Source organism: Hemicordylus capensis, chromosome 5 (assembly GCF_027244095.1).
Source record: "Hemicordylus capensis ecotype Gifberg chromosome 5, rHemCap1.1.pri, whole genome shotgun sequence".
NCBI lineage: Eukaryota > Metazoa > Chordata > Lepidosauria > Squamata > Cordylidae > Hemicordylus > Hemicordylus capensis.
The window spans coordinates 235,807,466-235,828,891 of NC_069661.1; the positions used below are offsets into that span (position 1 = coordinate 235,807,466).

Here is a 21,426-nt window from a genome sequence, read left to right on the forward strand (position 1 = left end):
TGAGATCTGCACAGGTTGTGCACCTTTTTGCACCAGTGCAAACACTGCAGTTTTCACCAGCTGCTATGGCTACATGTTCATTTGAAGCCACAATTCACTGTATTTACCTGAAACTAAGACGTTACCCCCAGTTCTTTCCTGTTAAATATGAGTGTGTGTCTTAGATTCAGAGCTCTATTTCTTTTGGGTAAATACAGGTATATCCTGTATTTAACCTCTATCTTTTAAGGCACCATCTGAAATTCAGTCGCCTTCTATTAGGATAAATATGATGGTTATGACTTTTAGAGCCTTTTCAAGCAAGGTTGGTGGCTACGCATAACAGGGCTTTCTCAATGGTGGCTCCCACCCTTTGGAACTCCTTGCCCTAGGAAATTTGCGTGGCCTCTGTTTTTAATTGTTTTTTACGGGCACATCAAGATCTTTTATGTTCTGCAGATGCCTTCACCTAGGTCAGAGGTCCTCAAACTAGTTTCTCCAGATGATGCTGGATTACAACTCCCATCATCCCCAGCCACAATGGCCTTTGGCTGAGGTTGATGTCCAACAAAATCTAGAACCCTTGACCTAAGTTAATTTTGCTGTTTCTCTCCTTCATGATTAGAATGTTGGGACTGTGTGTTTTTTTAATTGACTGTGTCTGCTATTGTTCTTATCAGGTTTTAATAAAATGCTTATGTTTCTAAATATTGCTGTTGGCCACCTCGAGAGGTTCATGTTTTGCACCTAAATGTTCTGCAATAAATGTATTCTCATTAAAGTCTCCGCAAAAGGCACAGTTAGTTTTTAAAATATAAATTAATTCTATAACAGTGTGTGGGGTGGGAGCATACAAGATGTGGAATGGGAGCTGTGGTTTGTTTTGTTTGTGAGATAGTGTTGTGGCCAGAAATTGACAGTGGCTGCTCCGTGTAATATTTCTTGGTAATTGTTGTGATGAGCTCCATGTCTGGCCTTGAGACTGCTTGTGCTTCACTCACTGCTCTGGTCTGCTCTGCAATCTGCATTGCAAGATGTAGATGTAAGTCAAAATGTGGCTGAAGTTCCTCTAGTTGAGCTTATGACTATGCTTGCTGCTATGGGTGCTACTGGGACAGCTGTTGCAAGGCTAGGAAGTGAGGAGTCATAATTGTGTGTGAAAGAGCAACTTGTGCCAATGAGGTTACTGCAGCGCAGACTGTGGCTGACAGTAGATTGTGGGTCAGTGATTCTTTTTTGGCCATTTTTGGGCTGTGTTTGAAATGTGTGTTCTGTGTTGGGAGGGACAGATTCCCTTTTACTGTGTGCTTCTGCAGTGTTTTTCAAGGCAGGGTTATAATATGCATTGCAAATTGTGATGCAAAACTTGTGTGCACTCTGTGAGTGCAACTTGTTCTGGCCATAGGGAACAATGGGGAAACTGGAAACACCCCATTGTTCCCCATGGATAGCTCCAAGGGACACCAAAGTGGATTGTGTGGCAGGGCAGGATGGGTGTTATCTACCTCCCAATCTACAAAAGAAATGTGTATGCGGGTGATTTTTAACAAATTTTTAACCTTTCCCCCAAACCCCCATAGGAACCACCCATAGGGGAACAATGAGATGTTTCTAGTTTCTCCATTGTTCCCTATGGCTGAAACACTCAAAAGGTTTTGAATTTTGTTCCGTCTAAACAGCCGTTTCGATCACTGTTTCGACAAAACGTTTCGGTCATCTGCGTTTTGTTTCAAGCTCGAAACTAATTGCAAAATCCATTTCATGTACATCTCTACAAATAATGGACTAGCTTCACAGCTGTGGAACTACAAGCAACACAATAATGTTTCTGATATTTCAGATATTCCTATCTGTACAAAGCTGACAAGATAACTATGCCATTTTTCAGAGGGTTTCTTTCCCTAGAACTCCAGCCTCTCTGGGGAAATTCTGACGTTATCCATGAGAAACTCAAGCCAGATCCCAGTAAATTAGAAGAGACATTATCTTTCTCTTTCTTAATCATTTTCACTTAAGGCTCGGCGAAACCATCTGTCAGGTGCTGAATATTTAATAGAGGCAGCCGCATTTGCTGTGCCTGAAGTGGCAATGACCTAAGATGTCCATATTTTAAAATGCTCTGGCAAATAGAAGTGCTTCTGTTGCTTTTGTGAGACTCCGGCTGCTCATTCATAAGGGTGATTGCCTTTAAGCTGGAAACTAGGAACTGCTTGGGAAGGAATAAAATTCCCCTAGGTGGCCTAGATAGTCTTGCTCAGCATCCTTCATCTTGGAAGAATAATGAGATATTATCATATCCTGAGATAAAATGATAAAACTGCATACAATACTTGAGGGCTTGAGATTCCCACCCAGTTCTGCTTCCTGGTTCCGCTCCCCAGTCTGCTTCCTTTGCTGGCAAGAGATAGGAAGACAATCTCCCAATCTTCTTCCTGGCCTTCTGCTTCCCCTCTCTGCCTACTCACCTGTAGATTCCTAACCCTCTCCTGAAGGAACTCAGTGGGTGGGTTCACACATAATGTGGAGCCTACATACAAAGTCGGTAACCAACTTGTCAATGATTGTCTGAACCCATGCCAAGGTGGGAACCTCAGGTTCATCTGGGCTGCAAGCCAACTTCTGGAACCATGATTTGAAGTTGACTAGGCAAAGTAGGTATAGCGCCATCTCAGACACACATTATGTCTGAACCCACACTCTTCATGAACCTCTGGATTGTTCCAAGTGAGCCCGCCCCTTTTGCCATCAGGACCAATGGCTGCAAGGTGGCACAAGGCAGGCTGATATATTATCCAGGGGCTCGCTGGAAGGCCCAGCCAGGGGGCATATCCCTGGCTCAACTCAGCTACTTCCAACACACCAAGATACGTGATTGTCTGCTGCGCCTACCTCAGGTTCTCCCTATATCTCAGACCACGTTATCTGTGAACTCAGCCTTTATGTAAACTGCTAGATAGGGCTGTATCTGAGTGGCATAAGAATCTAAGGAGAGCTGGTCTTGAGGTAGCAAGCATGACGTCCCTTTAGCTAAGCAGGATCCACCCTGGTTGCATTCGAATGGGAGACCACATGTGAGCACTGTAAGATATTCCCCTTAGGGGACAGAGCCGCTCTGGGAAGAGCATCTAGGTTCCAAGTTCCCTCTCTGACTTCTGCAAGATATGGCTGAGAGAGATTCCTGCCTGCAACCTTGGAGAAGCCACTGCCAGTCTGTGTAGACAATACTGAGCTAGATAGACCAATGGTCTGACTCAGTATATGGTAGCTTCCTATGTTCCTGTGCTTTGCATCCAAGGTTTAATTCCGGCCATCTTCAAGGACGGCTGAGAAAGACTCCTTTCTCAATAGATATAATTTTAAATTGATTTTATAGTATGATATGTAAGCATTGTTTGTTCACAGCTGTGGAACTACAAACCACACAAAAATATTTCTGATATTTCAGATATTCCTGTCTGTGCAAAGCTGACAAGATAACTATGCCATTTTTCAGAGGGTCTCTTGGAAAGTGGATTATAAATATAATACATGCATACAGTACTTCACATGTGCATGGTTATTTTATTCTAGTGTTGTTATGTTACCTACCTTGATCTCCCAGGTAGGTAGGTAGGACGGAGGTCTAAACTTGTAAATACAATCTACCTCATTGGATCAGAAACAGCCATAACTCACATGGGGATCTGCAAGTCTAGAAATGTCTGGCATCAAGTAGAACATGATCCCTTCTTTGGCACCAGGCAGAGTGACTCCCCGAACAAGAAGAACAATTAGCATCACATAAGGAAATGTGGCAGTGAAGTAGACTACCTGCAAGGAGACAGGAAACATGGTTGCAGCCACCAAGCCCATATGAAGCTACGAGAGTGGTCAAAACAACTGTCAAAAACTGGATGTGGACAGGAGGGCCTCATGACCACTGGAGTTGTCAGCACAAGCAGAAGTGGACACTTAGTGAAACAGTGGCACTGACTGGATGTGGGATGAGACACAAAAGTATGCAAGCATGGCTTGTGTGACAAAACCACTTATTGCCAGGGGATTTCCATTACAAGGTGGCCGAGAGTTCCTGTTTTCTATCTCTTGTTTTCTCTTCCTTTCTTCCTACAGCTAGATCAGATCAGATCAGATCTCCTCCGATTCAGCCCATCATGTGGGCGTGAAAGTGTGTCAGAGTGCCTGCCTTCCCCACCCACTCAGCACATCTGCCCCACCTCTAGTAGTCAACCTTGCAATTCTGGCCCATGCGCAATAGATTTTACTAGCTGACCCCGCACAGATCATCTGTGCACTCTTTGGGGCCAGCGGTTACCTCTCCCCCCCCCGCTTCTGCCCCAGTCTCCGCTTCTTGACCACGGCCTGCCCGTACTGGGCCCAGCCGCCTCTCCTCCCCACCACCACTTCTGGCCCCCCTCAACTTTTTCCCCCCTCCTGGGCCTGCTCTGCGGTGTGGCTCCGCTGCCCGCCTCTCACCCCCACAGGCTGCTGGCTCCATTTGGCGTGGTCCAGCCTCTCCGCCACCTCGCAGCAGCCGGGTCCTACGGCTGTGCCTCGGCATGGGCCAGACTCCAGGCGGCCCAGCTGCCTCCTCACCCCGCCGCCGCAGCCGGGCCCACCGCTGCCTCGCCACCGCGATGACCAATCCTCCTGGGTGTGCCTCAGCCTATCAGGTGCCTCCGCCGCCCAGCCAATCAGCTGGGCACTGGGACACATATTCTAAAGGTGCATCCAGGAGGATTAAATATATAGATGTATACATAGGCTGTATTTGAATGTTATGTCACAGAGACATCAAAGGTGGGGCAGACACTATGGATGTGCAAGGAAGGCAGGTGTGCGTGCTCTCTCTCCCCACCCCCACAACCTCTTAGGCCAGACGGCGGGAGAACTATCATCTGATCTGTCACCTGATTGATCTGATCCAAGAAGGCCCACTTCATGCTTCCCAGGGCATACTTACTCATGCCAAATCTCATTTTGACCCCAGTGTCCTCTCCCTCTGGCCCCGCTTTGACCCAGAGAGGCTAATGGAACAGATCTATACATTTCAGGAATTAAAAAAGCACAGGATCTGCTCCTACTTTGCCTGAGGACTTGACTCCTTTCCAGATGCAGAAGTAACAGGCGATCCAGGCCAGCAAAAGGCAGAGAGCCAGTTCCCACCGCACGGTGCCCAGATTATGTATACCGTCCGAAATCCCCAGGGTTCGCCTTCTGCCAGTGCAGATAAAAAAGATGGGAAGGTTGATGTCCCAGCCTGACGTTTTCATGCCAGACCATGCCTTCCTAATTATTTTCACCTAGGCCATTTCCCCCAACATATTTCACTTAGATCCCATCACTTCTGTGCAAAAATGGCTTTCCTGCGGTCTCTCCTTTTGTCATTTCTGTTTAGTTTTAACTTCTCTTTTAGCTTGGACCATTTTAATCCCTCTGTTAGGGTAATGAGAGGAGGCAAGGCTGGATTAGTTATGTAGCAAACTGTAGGTAAGGTGGAACATTTGGGGCACAATTTAAGGGGATCAATTTTTGTCCAAACCATGTCATCCCCTAAGCCCTAACTTCTCCAGCTCCAAGCTCTTACGGTAGCTGGTAGGGAGAGATCCTGTTCTACAAAGCCTGCCAACAATTCATGTTTGGCAACATCACTATTTTTTCAAGTGGGGGGCACTTTGGCAAAACACACACACACACACACACACACACACACAAAACACCCTTCAAAGTGAGAGCCATTTTCCACCGTGCTGACCTCCGCACAATACTGTGCTTTTCTCAGTGCTGGGAAAGCCTTTAAGAGAGATGGGGCCTTCTTTGAAGTGCTCTAAGAGGAAAGCCCTGGGAAGGCTATAGTTTCCACTATGTGCACAAAGCGTTTCGGTGCCTCTATTTCGAGGCGCCAAAATACTTCGAGCTGCCCCTGCCGAATTGTTTCTGTAGGGGCCAGCGGGCACTTTAAAAGGAGGAAGGTGGGCCTTACCTGCCCCTCCACCACCCCAGCACAGCACTGTCGGGATTAAACGCCATGTGCAGGGCTGCAGAGCTCCTCCCAGCAGCCCCCGGGTGGTGTCAGCATGGAAACGGCGTCTGAGCATGTGCGGACGCCACCTTGAGTGGCCATCAGCCTCTCTGTGAATATCGGGGGGAAAAGAATCTGAGCACGTACTCCCAGAACTCGATGACTGAAGAGGTGGTATTGGCTTTTCCCATCCCATTCTTCCAACTGGAGATGTTCACACAGTTGTCTGCAAGAGAAGAAAGGCCTGTGAGAGCAGCCAAAGGCCCTCTGAAAACATTCATCCTTCTTTTAACTGGAGTCCTCCTAACATAGGAACAATAAGAGTTGCAGGAGGATGTGGCAGATCCTTCTTTGTATGAAATCCAGATGTCTGTGGAATGCAAAATAATATTAAGCAACACCATCTGTAGTAGCTCTAAATACCAAGGCCCAATGCTCCTTTCTCCTTTCCTCCCTCTGGAATTGCTTTGCAGTCATCCAAATCTGCCCTCACATACACAAGCCCCCTAGGGAGCAGTTGATCTGCAAAATCCCTACAGGAAGGGGGTAGGTTATGAAAGCATCTAGACATGGTGGTTTAAAAAGCTGATAATGTGAATTAAGCAAGAATACCACAAAGGCTTAAGGGGGAGAGAGGCGAACTGAGGAGTACAGAATGTTAAACGTCAGGGAACAAATAGCTTGGAGCAAGGAAATTCCCTGGCACTCTCAACAAAAACACCCTTGTTTATGGATGCTGTGAGATCACACACCCCTTTAAAGAAGGAGAGCTGAAGTCTGCTCAGGGTGTGCCAGGGGGAGGCTGCCGACAGCATGGAGACAGAGCATGGAACCCCAAGAAGTGTAAAAAATAAAATAAAAAATTAAACATCTGGTGTAAGGATATGTAACGGAAAGAATAATGCTGAGGCACTCGTTGCAGCCTGCAGAGAAGGAAGTGAAAACCAGCATGCTTAACTGAGTACAACAGAAGATATAGAAGCATTCAGAGGTCAGGAGGATCCTCTGTGTAGAGGCCTTGTTTCTCCTGGGACCTGGGGATTCTGAATAAAATGAAACAAACCAAAGACTGACTAAACAAAGGCAGAGTTCACAGCCCACTGTGTGGGACGCTCGTCTCTACAGCTTCTTGAAAGCGAGAGGCAGGCAGGAGGGCTGTACTGCATTTGATTACAGGGCAGAAAGTACTGCACTGTAGTACTTTCTGTATTCAGCACAGTGCAAAATACAAAGTGCTAGTTATTACCTTTAAAACCCTGAACGGCTTTGGTCCAGGTTACCTTAGAGAGTGCCTTCTTCTGCACGATTCCGACTGCACGTTAAGGTCATCTGAAGAGGTCTGTCTCCAGTTACCACCGGTACGTCTGGTGGCAACTCAGAGGCGGGCCTTCTCTGTAGCTGCTCCTGGGCTGTGGAATGCGCTCTTGGCAGAAATCCATAATTTGAATTCATTATGGGCCTTCAGGAGAGCCATCAAAACCTTTCTGTTTGGCCTGGGAGTTATTCGCACATGGCTTCATGCTGCAGGGTAAATGCTGAGCGAAGCCTCTTCAAACTACACTCGCGGCATTGAGGGAAGCAGCCCCTCCCCTCTGCTCTCGGGTTTTGCACATGGCACGCCTCCGTGTTTTCCTTCTAGCCAATGGGTGGGAGAAGCTTTCTAAAGAGCGATATCTGCATTTCTAAAGAGAGTATTTCTCTTATCCTGCAATGATTCTACATCAGTGCCTCTCCCTATTTGCTCCAGAGTTTTCAGAAAAAGTAGCTTAAAATCAGCATTTTAAAAACCCGGAAATGCAGTGAGATAAGCTAGAATTCACAAGACAAATCCCGATTGGTGTGTGGGGTAGGTCCAAGGATATCAAAGAGACTTCAGGTTAAGTTTGGCTGGTGTGTGAATGCACACACTCTCTTCCGAAGGAGATTTGGGGTAACAGCCTTGTCTGTAAAGCCTCCTGGCCTTCCAGGGTTTTTAATGTCTTGTAAATGTTTTAAACTTGCTGCAACATGGTTTTCCAGGGGTTTTAAACTGTTTTGAATGTTTTAACAGTTAATTATTTTATGGTGTTTTATAGTTTCTGTTTTCAGTTGTTAATTGATTTGAATTGTTTTGTTTTAATGTAAATCACCCTGAGCCTTTTCCTTTTCTTTCTTTCTTTTTTTTTGGGGGGGGGGGAGAAGGGCAGTATAGAAAGCAATAAAACAAACAAATAAATGTGGTACGACAAAGTGGTACAACATACCTATCCACTCACTCGTGTGTTTAGGAGATAGAATTCAGTTCTCAGAAAGGTTGTTGACACAGTCAAAAATCAAGTTAGTATACAAAGACTTTAAAGCATTAAATGCTAACAGGGCTGCTGCAGACTACGCAGACTTTAGCAAAATGGTTGCTCAAAGAGGTGGATATGAACAAAGAGTGTTTCTGCGCACATGCTCAGCCTGGGAATGTTCTTTTCAGTGCCAGAACAGAGCTCACCGTCCTTTCATCCAAAAACCCACTCTAAGTTTTCTCCAAGCTTTTTTCATTTCATTGTTCTAATTCGGGGGGGGGGGGGAATCCATTTTTGTTGTTGCTATTGGTAAACAATTGGGAGTCAGAAATCCTTGCCAATTAACTAACATCACCCAGACATCTAAGAGGTCTTTGTTTACAATCCACCTTCTGCCCGTCCCCATTTACAGTATGTCTGGCTTGATGGGAAAGCAGAGAGAGAGTGCACGTAATATTTGCCAAAAAACCATCTAGGAGCTGCACTGGCGTAGTTAAAATGATCACCAGCCTGAAACCATGTGGAGAACCCCTTCACACAAGGCAAGTACTTTCATAGTGGAAGGATATCAGTGTAGTTTCGTCTTTAGAAGGTTCTCACACCACAAACATAATGTACGAATCGGGCCAGAGAGAGAACAGGTAGTGCCAGTCCACTCTAAAACACATATACAGAATCACAGAATTGTAAACTCGGAAGAGACCTTGGGAATCTCCTAGTCCAACCTCCTGCTCTGTGTGTAGGAATCTGCTTCAGCATAGGAACAGAGGAAGCTGCCGTATACTGAGTCAGACCATTGGTCTATCTAGCTCAGTATTGTCTACACAGACTGGCAGCGGCTTCTCCAAGGTTGCAGGCAGGAATCTCTCTCAGCCCTATCTTGGAGAAGCCAGGGAGGGAACATGGAACCTTCTGCTCTTCCCAAAGTGGCTCCATCCCCTGAGGGGAATATCTTACAGTGATCACATGTGGTCTCCCATTCGAATGCAACCAGGGCGGACCCTGCTTAGCTAAGGGGACAAGTCATGCTTGCTATCACAAGACCAGCTCTCCTCTCCCTGATAGATGGCCATCCAGACTTTGTTTAAAAACCTTCAGTGAAGGGGAGCCCATCACTGCACAAGGCAAACTGTTCCAATATCAAAGAGCTCTTGCCGTTAGAAAATTCCTCCCAGTGTCTAGCCTGAATCGGCTTCCTTGTAATTCCAACCCATTAGCTCTACTCCTGCCCTCGGGAGCCACAGAGAACAAGCCTGCTCCTTGTTTGATTTGACAACCCTTAAGATATTTGAAGATGGCTATCATATCTTCCCTCCGTGTTCTCTTCTCCAGGCTAATCTTACCTGGTTCTTTTAACCGTTTCTCGTTGGACTTGGTTACAAGACCCACTTGGTTATCCTCTTCTGCACTCCTTCCAGTTTATAAAATGTCCTGCAGTGCCCAGAATTATATTCCAAGTAAGGTCTGACCAGTGCAGGACAGAGTGAAACAATTACTTCTGGTGATCTGCACATTTTACTTCTGTTGGCAGCCCATGTGATACCTCTCCTCAAGGGCAAGGCCAGCCCTGTCATAATGCAGAGTGAGGGGATGACCTCAGCCAGCAGATCCTGGGTGCTTTTAAATGTTCAGGTGTGGGGTGGGGGTGGGGGGTTGGTGATATTTTTAAACTATCATGGAACATGAAATTTAGATTCTCCACTTCAAAATATCTTGGACTCAATCCTAGAGCACAGTCAGAAGAACAATTTATCCATTTATTTCAGAAAGAGGCTGCATTTTGCCAAATATGTACCTGAGTTCCAAGTATTATCACAGCTGGCCCAGGGCAGAACAGCAGTGAATGAGTTAAATAGATAAAACAGAGCCCAGGATAAAATGATAATGTAGTAGATATTCAGATACGATTCAATGACTTGCGACGCATATCCAATTCCTGAGTGAAAGAGAGAGAGAGAGAAAGCTGAGGGTTGCAAAAACCAACAGACAGGCACAACACAACCATTGGCTCCTGTCAACAGGGGCAGCCCTTACATGAGGCAAGGGGAGGTAATTGCTTCAGGCATTTGCATCCAAATGAGAACCAGGGCAGACTCTGCTTAGCAAAGGAGAACTTCATGCTTGCTACCACAAGACCAGCTCTTCTCAACTTAGTCCAATGCTCAATCTTTACATTTGTGTAATGAAACCATATAATCCCTGGAGAGGGAAAGGTAGCAGAGGTAAGGTTGGTAAAATACTTCAGAAACCTTGGGGGGCTGCTGCCAGTCAAAGTAGGCAATTAAGAACTAGATGGACCAATGGACTGTGTGCTGCCAAGGGAGCATTATGGGTTTAGCATGCATGCAAAGTAGAAATGCTATGTTGTTATTGTGCGAGTCCTGCCACAAGTCTATATAGTAGTCTAGAGCTTTTAGTCTATGTGCCATAGAAAGACCCAGAAGCAGAGGGTTCCTCTCTCTTAGACAATCAAAAGCAAGCAGCTCTGCCCTTTTTTTTAGTTTCACCCCTGAGCTGCTGCTACAGTGTGGAAATAAAAGCTCTCTGGAATCAGTTTTCATAGTTAATTGAAGCCACAGATCTCTCACCTAATGAAGTATCTGCCAATGTCCCTCATCTTTAACAATGCATCAATTGCAGGGGTTCCCAAACTGTGGCACTCCAGATGTTGCTGCACTACAACTCCCATCATCCCCAGCTACAATTTAGTGTGGCTGGGGATTGTAGGAGTTGTAGTTCAGCAACATCCGGAGTACTACAGGTTGGGGACCCTTGCAAAAGATGCATTATTAAAGGCAATGAAACCACCAAACCATTCTGAACCACCAAACCTCTGCACGTTCCTGCCTCCAAGTGAGTTGCTGCATGCCTTGGGAGTCAAATAAAGCTTTTAAAACCCATTGGAAATTGATTGATTCTTTCTTTGAGTTGATCACTTACTGATGTTTCCAAAGGGACAGGAAAGACTGACCTTGTATAAGGCAGCTTCATACCTTCCTATATCACCACTGGCACGGTCCCTTTCCTAGTTTCAGCATCTTCCTCTGAATATTGACTCCTTCACTTTTTCTTTGCTCATCACGCTGTATTGGATTCCAACGTCATACCTCCATCAGCCTGACAATGGCAGTTTTCAACTGGGTTTGCTTCTGATCATTACTCTGGATCTTTTGCTCTGTGTGTGAACTGATAGTTCTGCCTACACTTTGGAATGACTCACACTTCTCTGACTTAGCCTGTAGTTTGGAACAGGTACATCAGCATCTGGCTCAGAGCCATGCCCGGTAGCTGGGGAGCTCACAGGGAATTAGATCAAAAGGCACACTGAGTGCTTGATGGAAAGTTACCAGGACTCTGCGTGTACTACCAACTTGCCTTCAAAGATAGGGCAGATCTTTCTCCAGGCAGTGATGCCACCTTGACTGGTGTATTGCCCAAGGGCGGTCTCCAAGAAGAATATGGGGATTCCACAGATAAAGAGGAAGATGAGATATGGGATGAAGAAGGCACCTGAGAAGAAAAAGGAGAAAGAGAGGGTTGCTGAAGCAGAACCATGTGTTAAATCTGCTTGCTTGCTTGCTTGCTTGCTTGCTTACTTATTAAGGAAAAAACCTCCAACCCAGGGCTGGAAAACTTCAGCTCTCCCCCCCTCCCCCTGCTATTTTTGGACAGCAACTCCCATCATTCCCAACCCCAATGGTCAAGGATTATGTTATGGGGGTTGTAGTCTAACATCTGCAGGAGGGTCAAAGTTGTACAGCCCAGCTCTAACCACTCTATTTTGAGACTAGATTAACGATCATGCTATGGGACGGCCACATTGTGTGAAAGTACACGCATGAGACTGGGGTCACAGCTCAGCAGCAGAGTATCTGGTTTGCATGCAAAAGGCCCCACATCTTCTACTCTGGTCAAGGTGATGTTCTGTGAGTGGGGATGCCTGTGGTTTCCCACCCAGTTAAGGCTGGACTGACAATCACAACCTAGCTCTGCAGGGGAGAAGGACCTATTAGGATGGTCTGCCCAAGAAAGTTATTGGATCCAATAGGATTCCAAGAAGGTTCGGAGAGTTTTAAGGTTGGTTCCACTAGCAATCCTGTCAACGCCCTGGTTCAGATTTGGAATAATGAATTAACTAGGTCAGTAGACATGATAACTCCTCCCAACCTGCTTCTAAATTAGCCCCTGGGTATACAGAAGAACTACAGGGGCTGAAGTGGCAAGGCGGGTGGTTAGAGAGCAGGTGGAGAAAGACGACTCGAATCCAACAGATTACTACATAGAGCATATATGAAGATCAGGGTTCAGGCAATGATCCGCACACATTGCATCTGCAAGCTGACGTCCAGCAGAGTCTTCCAGGGTTGTGAGGGGACTCATATGTGTCCCTCCTCCCTTAATTCAGAATTTAGAGCTATCGGTGACTTGCTGTGACACCTTTAATGAGTTTTTTGCGGATAAAATCTCTCAGATTGGAGCCGAACTGGATTCCACGGTTATTGCAATCTATTATGGAGGTTTCCAGCAACAACTCTTGTATGGTTGGGTTGGATCAGTTTCAGTTTGTGACAGGAGTCACAAACTGAAACTGATGGACAAGCTGCTGTGGACAAGCTACTTGGAGAAGTCTCTTGACCCTTTGCCCTACATGGCTCATACAATCTAGCAGGGAAATTATTGGAGAGGGTCTTGTTACTATCATCAGTGCCTCTCTGAGGGAGGATAGGATGCCCACTTGTCTCGCGGAGACAATTATTAGACCACTGTTGAAGAAACATGCATTGGATCCCTCAGAATTAGGCAATTATAGGCCTGTCTCCAACCTTCCATGGTTGGACAAGGTGATTGAGAGGGTGGTGGCATCTTAGCTCCAGGCAGTCTTGGCAGAAGCAGTTATTTGGACCCATTTTAAACTGGCTTTTGGGCAGGCTATGGGGTTGAGACAGCCTTGGTCAGCTTGTTAGATTATCTCCAATTAGGAATCAACAGGGGGAATGTGACTCTGTTGATCCTTTTAGATCTCTCAGCGGCTTTCAATACCAGGGATTTTTCAGGGAAACCTATGAGCCATGGCTTTGCCTACTCATGAACTGTTTCTGAAAAAGTCACATGGAGTTTCAATTCCAATGTGCCATTATCCAAACATGAAAATAATTCCTTAAGCACTATTTCAAAGGTAAACACAGTCAGTGGAGGTTCAAAATTCTCAACACACTTTCAATGTCTTTGGGGCCTTCAGAAACGGCATGTTTTGGAACTACAACAGATTTCTGTGAAGAGCTGGGTTCTCGGGTCCCCAGCTGGGAATGATGGGAGTTGTAGTCCAACAATGTCTGGGGGCCCAAATTTGCAAAGTATAATGTAGAACAGGGGTTAATGTAGAGCAGGGGTTCCCAACCTGTGGTACTCCAGATGTTGCTGAACTACAACTCCCATAATCCCCAAATACAGAACTACAAGTTGAGAACCACAAGTTGGGAATCCCTGGTGTAGAGCATTAGGACCTACATTTCACAAGTCACCTCTCACTTCTTTAACAAACAGCTTGCACAACAATAAACCAACTATCTTACCAGTCAGTGGAAATGTTTATTAACTCCCACCACATGTAAATGGAAAGGAAACATATGCTAGCTTTCTCCTCGCAGACCTAACATTTCTGGTGGATACAGCTGTTTGTAATAGTCACGTTCCATTTCCTAGGAGAACCTGATTTTGCCCTCTAGAGCTGTTTCCCCAGTTATAGCAGCAACAGTCACACTGACTGAAGTTTGTTCCCATGATGGATAATTAACTACAAGGGTTCAGCAAGGAATATTTGCTGGACAGGAGTGCCAGTCATATTTAAAAATGAAGAGCCAGATCTATTTTCTCAGCACAGGAGTCACAATAAGTGCAGGGAACAACCTAAGGGGAATTTCTCTTTCATATCCAGACCAATTCAATTGTGGAGTAATATACTGCCTGCACATTCCATGTGAAATTAGCTCTCTGCATAAGATCAACTAAGCATCTTTTCAAAGCATCAGCTACTAGATGAGCAAATGTTTTGCTCATTTGTGTTGGGAATTCTCTCTGGTAGGAGAAACCCTTTTTCATTATAGCAGAGTGCACAGAGGCACAAAGCGGAATTTAGTTAGGCATGTGTGTATGCTAAGAGTAAAGTAACTTGGAGCCAGTTCATAGTTTCAAATCAATATAAATGGTATTTATTAGAGAACTCCATTCTAGATAGGAAAGTGAGGAGTTAGGATCTCTAATCAATCTAGCTAGCTGGATGCAGATGGATTCTGCATCTCTGCACACATGGCGCAGGGAGAGGACCTGGCATGTTGCAGGTCGAAGGAACAAGAAGAGCAGGGAGAGAGGAAGTGCAAAGCAGGAAGGAAGTAAGTTAGCCCCTAAGAGTAGCAATCTACATTCCAATGGAATAGTGTCAGAACAGTAGAGAAGGGATGACCAATGCCTTGACCCTCTAGCCCACTGACTCACTAGTCTGTCCTCTACTGTCACTGAGACAAGAGACAGCGTATAGTCCTTCACTTCCAACCATTTGTTGCTAGGAATCAAGCCCACCCCACCTTGAAGGTAAAGAGCTTCTGTTGAGAGGATATTGCCTTTCCCAACATTCAAAGCACTATGTTTTCTTATTAGGAAAATGTCAATTCATCCCCATTTCAGTTAGTACACCATCTGTGATAAGTGAAGTCTATGTGGAATGTCATTGCACAAGTGTCAAAGGCACCTATTGGATACTGCCTGTACCACCATCACTGATGACGTTCTCTCTCTCTCTCTCTCTCTCTCTCTCTCTCTCTCTCTCACACACACACACACATGCACCTGGGCCTTTTAGACTTTTAAAACATTATTCTTTGCTCACCTATCATATCACTGAAGCACATGATTGCACATTTTGCCCTCTAAAGATGCAGCAGATCCAAGCAACATATATAGACTCATACTAGAAGGGAAGGTGTGCAAAAAACCTGCAGTTGTACGTTTATTCATGACCTTCAGCAGGAGGAGGAGCTTGTCCTCTATTTGTTGCACTGTCCATTATACTTCTCTTCAAGGCAAAAAATTTTAGCGGAATTCCTAGATGGAATACTCAACATAAAGGGAGGTTGTAAAAATATGTTGTCTTCCTGCTGAGATGGGACTCATGTGGTAGCGCTTTGCTTTGGTGGCGCAAAAGGTGAGAGATAAACGTTCTGCATAAAATGTGATTAACTGTTATCAGGAACATCTTATCTAATGGTCTAGAGGTCAGCCCATCACCTGATGGTTATATTATTGATTTTAAATTGTAAATTTTAATGAAGGATTTTATGCTTTAATTGTATATCATTTGCTGGCTTGCAAGCTCCAGATTTGTTTCTTTGCTTTTACCCCTGCCCCCCACCACCACCACCACTCCACCCCAGGGATCAATGGTCATAAGCAAATAAATGAATAACGGAAAATATGGAATACCCGACACTCACCACCTCCATTCTTGTAACAGAGATAAGGAAATCTCCACACATTGCCTAGACCAATGATTTCCCCAGCCACAGACAATACAAATTCGACTTTATTTGTCCACTGGCCTCTGTCCTGCAGCTCCTCCTTTTTGTCCCCTTGCCTTTCTTTTACTTCTGGTACAATCATGCTCCCGCTGGGCTCTGCGTCTGAAGTTACATTGCTTTCCATGACTCTGTAGGGTGAGGAAAACAGATCACATCGTATGGGAAGTTATCATAGGGTTCATATCAAACTGGTGCTGTCCAGTTTATCATGCTCAAGGTTTGGCACTGCAGCACAAAGATAGGAACATAAGCTGCCATCCTGAGCCAGACCATTGGTCCATCCAGCTCAGTATTGTCTGCACTGACTGGCAGTGACTTCGTCAAGGGTTCCACACCTAGGAACATTGAATGGGACCAAGGGAAAGGTCTTGAGTCCTAGTCAGACATAAAGGCTGTTCTCACGAGGAGCCAAGCCCAGACTTGGGCAGCCAAGACTGGGCTTGGCTACCCATGAGACCTGCTGGGATCCATGCGGATCCCAGTGCTGCCACGCCACCAAACCCAGCTCCATAGCCCAGCTGTTAGCCAGGGTTAAGGGTGTGAGTGCGCCCTTAACCCCGGCTCCATCCTAGTGTGTTCGCCCGGGCTGCTTGCAGCCTGAGCGGACACAGAGATGGGTGCCTAGAGTGCCCGTCTCACAGGGGTATCGCCCGATGCACTGCACTTCTCGCATGGTGCATCGTGGGATATCCGGAGGCCGGGACACATCCTCCTGGCCTCCAGAGATCCGCACTGCTGAAGATCATGTGAGAGCGCAATCAGCACTCCCACTAACTTCAACAGATCATCCCGGGGGGGGGGGGGGTAAGATCTGCACAGCCACCTCTCCTGCCCACCCACCCCAGCTCCCAGGTGTGTGAATAGCCTTATAATGTTGCACCTGAAATGCCCCAGAGATTTACCAGTTGCTTCTAATCTACCTTCTGCCCATCCCTGGTCTTCAACATGTCTGGCTGGAAAGGAAAGAAGAGGGGTGGAGGGAGAAGGACGGGGGAAGCCCTCTTCAGACATTATGCTGTGCATGCATACATGTACAAAACACATGTTTGTGTCTGAATGACTGTACATGCCTTAGTTTGGCTCTTTCCCCACATTTCCAGGTCTCATTGTGCATGCAGGAGGTCCTAGGATTAGCCTCTTGCATTGTCAGGTATGGCTGGGAAAGGACACATGTCTGGAGAGCTGCTGCCAGTCAGTGCTGATGATACTGAGCTAGAGAGACCAAGAGTCTGACTCAGCATTAAAAAAAATTTTTTTTTAATTATTATTTAACATTTTATATCCCGCTCTTCCTCCAAGGAGCCCAGAGCGGTGTACTACAGACTTAAGTTTCTCCTCACAACAATCCTGTGAAGTAGGTTAGGCTGAGAAAGAAGTGACTGGCCCAGAGTCACCCAGCATGTATCATGGCTGAATAGGGATTTGAACTCAGGTCTCCCCAATCCTAGTCCAGCAGTCTAACCACTACACCATGCTGGCTCTTTGAGCATCTTTAAGCTTTTTCCCATAGGGAACAATGGGGATTTCATCAGCCTTATTTATAACTCCCCGGGGGGGGGGCACCAGGGTGGCCCAGAGCAGGTTGTGCCAAGTGGTAGTGCCCAATGGGTGCAAGGGAGCTACCACCCAGATTTCAAAGGAATTGGACAAAGGGGTGTTTTACTTTTTTAAAAAAAAAGTCGGCATGTGTTCGTGGCAGATTCAGGGCAGAAAAAGGGTTTTGGGGGCAGAAGAGTGGGTCAGGTGGTAGTGCGCCAATGGGTGCCTGCTACCACCAGATTTCAAATAAACTGGTGAAAGGGGTGGTTCCCCCCCCCCCCGAAGTTTGCACATCTTTAAGTTTTCCCCCCACAGGGATTCTCTGGTAGGAAATGAGTGTGTGGATTCTCTCATTTCCTACCAGAGAATCTGTTCTCAGAAGAACACCTCAGACATTGAAAACAACAAAACACAGTGTCCCATGGGCTTGTGGGTTTGGAGGTGGTTGGCACCCTATGTGCACTACACCACAACATGCTCTGGGCCACCCTGGTGCCCCCCATGTGGAGTTGTGGGGCTGCTGAAATCCCTATTATTTCCTTTTGGGGGAAAGCGTAATTTCGGGGGGGGTCATAACTTCCTTTCACCCATTGGGCACTACCACCCACTACAGCCTGCCCTGGGCCACCCTGGTGCCCCCCACATGGAGTTACAACTAAGGCTGCTGAAATTCCCCATTATTCCCTATGGGGAAAAGCTTAAAGACACATGAATTTTTTTAAAAAATTGTTAAAAATCACCCCTTTGTCCAACTTCTTTGAAATCTGAGTGGTAGCTTCCTTACACCCATTGGGCATTAACACCCACCACAACCCACTCTAGGCCACCCTGGTGCCCCCCACATGGAGCTATAGCTAAGGCTCCTGAAATTCCCATTATTCCCTATGGGGAAAAGCTTAAAGACATGCCAACTTCAAAAAAAAATCACCCCTTTGCCCAATTTCTTTGAAATTTGGGTGGTACCCAAATTCCATCCAACCCACTTTTGTTCCCAGAACCCCTTTTTTTGCCCCAAATCGATTTGGATTCAGAAAATTTGGGTACAAATAGAATCTGGGGTGATTTGGGGGGTGTCATATTTGGAACCAAAACAAATAGGAGGTGATTCAATTTGGGTAAAAACTGAATTAAAAAAACCAATTCATGCACATCCCTACTGGAGTGTTTCCTGTTATCACCAGAGCTATGGCAGACCTGCCATATGGCTAATCACCTAAGTAAAATGCTGGATCAGCACAGATTCCTTCCCTGTGTCACCAGCATCAAACACAGCAGAGTTCCAGAGGTTGTCAAATGGATGAAAACCAACACTTGGTAGCAAAAGCTGTTTTGAACTGTCACAAGCTTCACTGCTTTCCAGTTTGCTGCCACCAAATGCAAATCACCCAGCATAACGGTGCCTTTGTCCATGATTATTAGCCTTGTCATTATAGGCTGATAGCAGAGGATTTGGGTCCAATTTATTTGCTTATTAGAGATGACAATAAAACCAATCAACACAGTCAACGTGTTTTTATAACCATTTACTCACATTGTGGCAACAAGACCCATCTTACTAAGTGCTGAAATGATGACCTCCACAACCGAAGTCCCCAAGCACCAAACCATCGCTTGCTCATTTGCACAGATTAACTCATTTAAATAGGGTGGAAAGCTGGTCTTGCAGGAACGAACATGAATGGCCCAATTTACTAAGCAGGGTTTGCCAGGGTCTGCATTTGGATGGGTAACTATATGTAAGCACTGTCTGCTGTAAGATATCCCCCTTAGGGCATGGGTCTGTAGCTCAGCGGTAAAGCATCTACTTTGCATACAGAAGGTTCCAGGTTCAGTCTCTGACATCTCCACGTAGGACTGGGAGAGACTTTTGCCCAAGTTCTTGGAGAGTTGCTGCCAGTCAGAGTAGACATTACTTAGCTAAACGGACTAACACCCTGACTCACTATAAGGCAGCTTTACTGAGCAAAGAGGCACCTTTTAAAGGGGGTTTATTGAGTAGGGGTGGAGCAACTGGCCCTATCCATCCCCAGCACAGCATCCCTCCAGTGGCGGCTGCTGGTGTCTATCTAATGTTTCGTGTTTAGATTGTGAGCCTTTTGGGGACAGGGAGCCATTTTATTTACTTATTTATATCTCTGTAAACTGCTTTGGGAACCTTTTGTTGAAAAGTGGTATATAAATATTGGTCACATTCGTATGCCTGTGTTCCTAAATTCACACAACCCTGCCCCAGGTCCACAAATGAGCTGCATGGCTTAGGGGGATTTGAACCCAGACCGCCCCAGTGCTCCTCCAGTACTCTAGCCACTACACCAGAATGGCTCTGGTTCCATTGCTGGAGCTAAAGTTGGCCAATGTTGAGCAACACCTTCAGGGAACTCAATCTAGAACTATCTGTAAGCTGCTCTGATTTCTTGGTGGGGAAGAGTGAGATATAAATAAATTTAAATAGATAAAATTGAGATAAGACAGGAACTGCTGCCTGTGCCGACTGTGAAGAAGGAATCCTTCAGCAAAGTCAGCTGTTTCTTCTATTGCAGCACACTCTATATGGACCAAAGGTCAATCCATTTCTGTATTTATTTGTCACATTTATATACCACCCAATGTACAACCTCAAGGCAGTTTACAATCTAAACAAACAACTAAAACCTAAAAATCGTTTTTTTAAAAAATCAGGTTATAATTACCATAAACAAAACTTCAAAACATCTTAAACTAAAAGCCTGATAAAACAGGTGTATTCTCAAAAATTGCCTGAAAACAATCAGAGATGGGGAGATTCTGATTTCATTTGGGAGTATGTTCCAGAGCCTCGGGACAACCCTAGATAAGGCTCAGTTTTTGGTCACCTCCAAGAGAGCCGGTAGCAACCGCAACTGGACCTCTCCCATTTATCTTAATGGGGGGGCGGGGTTCATGAAGAAGGCACTTTCTTAAATACCCTGGGCCCAAGACTTTCAGGGCTTTATAGGTAATAACCAGCTCTTTGTATTTGGCCCCAAAACTAATTGGCAGCCAGTGCTGTTATTTTAAAATAGGAGTAATGTGGTCTCTATGGGTGACCCTGGAGACCAACCTGGCTGCCGCATTCTGCACCAGTTGTAGTTTCTGAACTACATACAAAGGCAGCCCAATGTAGAGTGCACTGCAGTAGTCAAGCCTGGATGTTACCAGCATATGCACCACTGTTTAAGGCCGTTAATGCCTATGTAGCTAGCATATCAGCTGAAGCTGATAAAAAAAACATTCCTTGCCATTGCCTCAATCAGGGAGAGGTTTGGGTCCAGGAGTACTCCCAAGCTACGTTCCTGATCTTTCAAGGGGAATGCAACCCTATTCAAAGCAAGCCAATCTATACCACTTTCTAGGTTCCAGCCTCCCACAATGAGTACCTCCGTCTTGTTTTGATTCAACTTCAGTTTCTTCTCCCTCATCCAGCCCATTACCGATTCCAAGCATGTCTAGAGGCGACTCAGAACCCCGCCTTCTCTGTAGCTGCTCCAGGCCTGTGGAATGCACTCTCAGCAGATATCTGTAGTTTGGGCTCCTTGTTGGCCTTCAAGGGAGCCCTAAATTCCTCTCTTGTTTGGCCTGGCCTTCAAGGTTTTCAAATTGTTTTTAAGTATTTTTAATAGGTTTAAAATGGCTCTGAATTGTTTTAAATTTCTTTTTACATTGTTTTAAGCAGTTTGTTTTAAATGGTGTTTGTTTTGCCCATCCAGAGCTCTTGGATGGGGCGGTATAGAAATGAAATAAATAGTAAATAAATAAGCAGGCATTTAGAATGGTTAAGCCATCTCCTGATGAAGTTGATAGGGAGAAATAGATCTGGGTGTCCATTTGCAAATCCATTTGTGTTTGTTTCATTGTAAGCTGTCCAGAGAGGACTATAGAAATTGTCCGGAAAGGGCTATAGAAAGGGGGAACAGCAAAGAGGGCCATACCTCAGTGATAAGAGTGCATGCTTTGTACATACAAAGTTCCAGGTTCAAGTCCTCCCATCTCTAACTAAAACTTTACAAACTGCTGTTTTGGGAAATAC

At 45.6% G+C, this 21,426-nt stretch overlaps 1 protein-coding gene across 2 annotated transcripts in view; it reads right to left on the reverse strand.

Moving 5' to 3' along the window:
* Positions 1-21,426, reverse strand: part of SLC6A12 (solute carrier family 6 member 12) — a 66,243-nt gene that overhangs the window by 36,983 nt on the left and 7,834 nt on the right. The window contains exons 1-7 of one of the 2 annotated variants that reach the window (XM_053257944.1): positions 20,777-20,803; positions 15,759-15,970; positions 11,647-11,781; positions 10,067-10,207; positions 6,146-6,224; positions 5,061-5,193; positions 3,655-3,789 (exon numbers count right to left, since the gene is read on the reverse strand). In XM_053257944.1, coding sequence (XP_053113919.1) covers positions 3,655-3,789; positions 5,061-5,193; positions 6,146-6,224; positions 10,067-10,207; positions 11,647-11,781; positions 15,759-15,966 — 831 coding nt within the window. In that variant the 5' untranslated portion in view covers positions 15,967-15,970; positions 20,777-20,803. Of the gene's footprint in view, positions 1-3,654; positions 3,790-5,060; positions 5,194-6,145; positions 6,225-10,066; positions 10,208-11,646; positions 11,782-15,758; positions 15,971-20,776; positions 20,804-21,426 lie in introns of those variants that run through there. The other variant, XM_053257943.1, reaches the window with a different exon arrangement.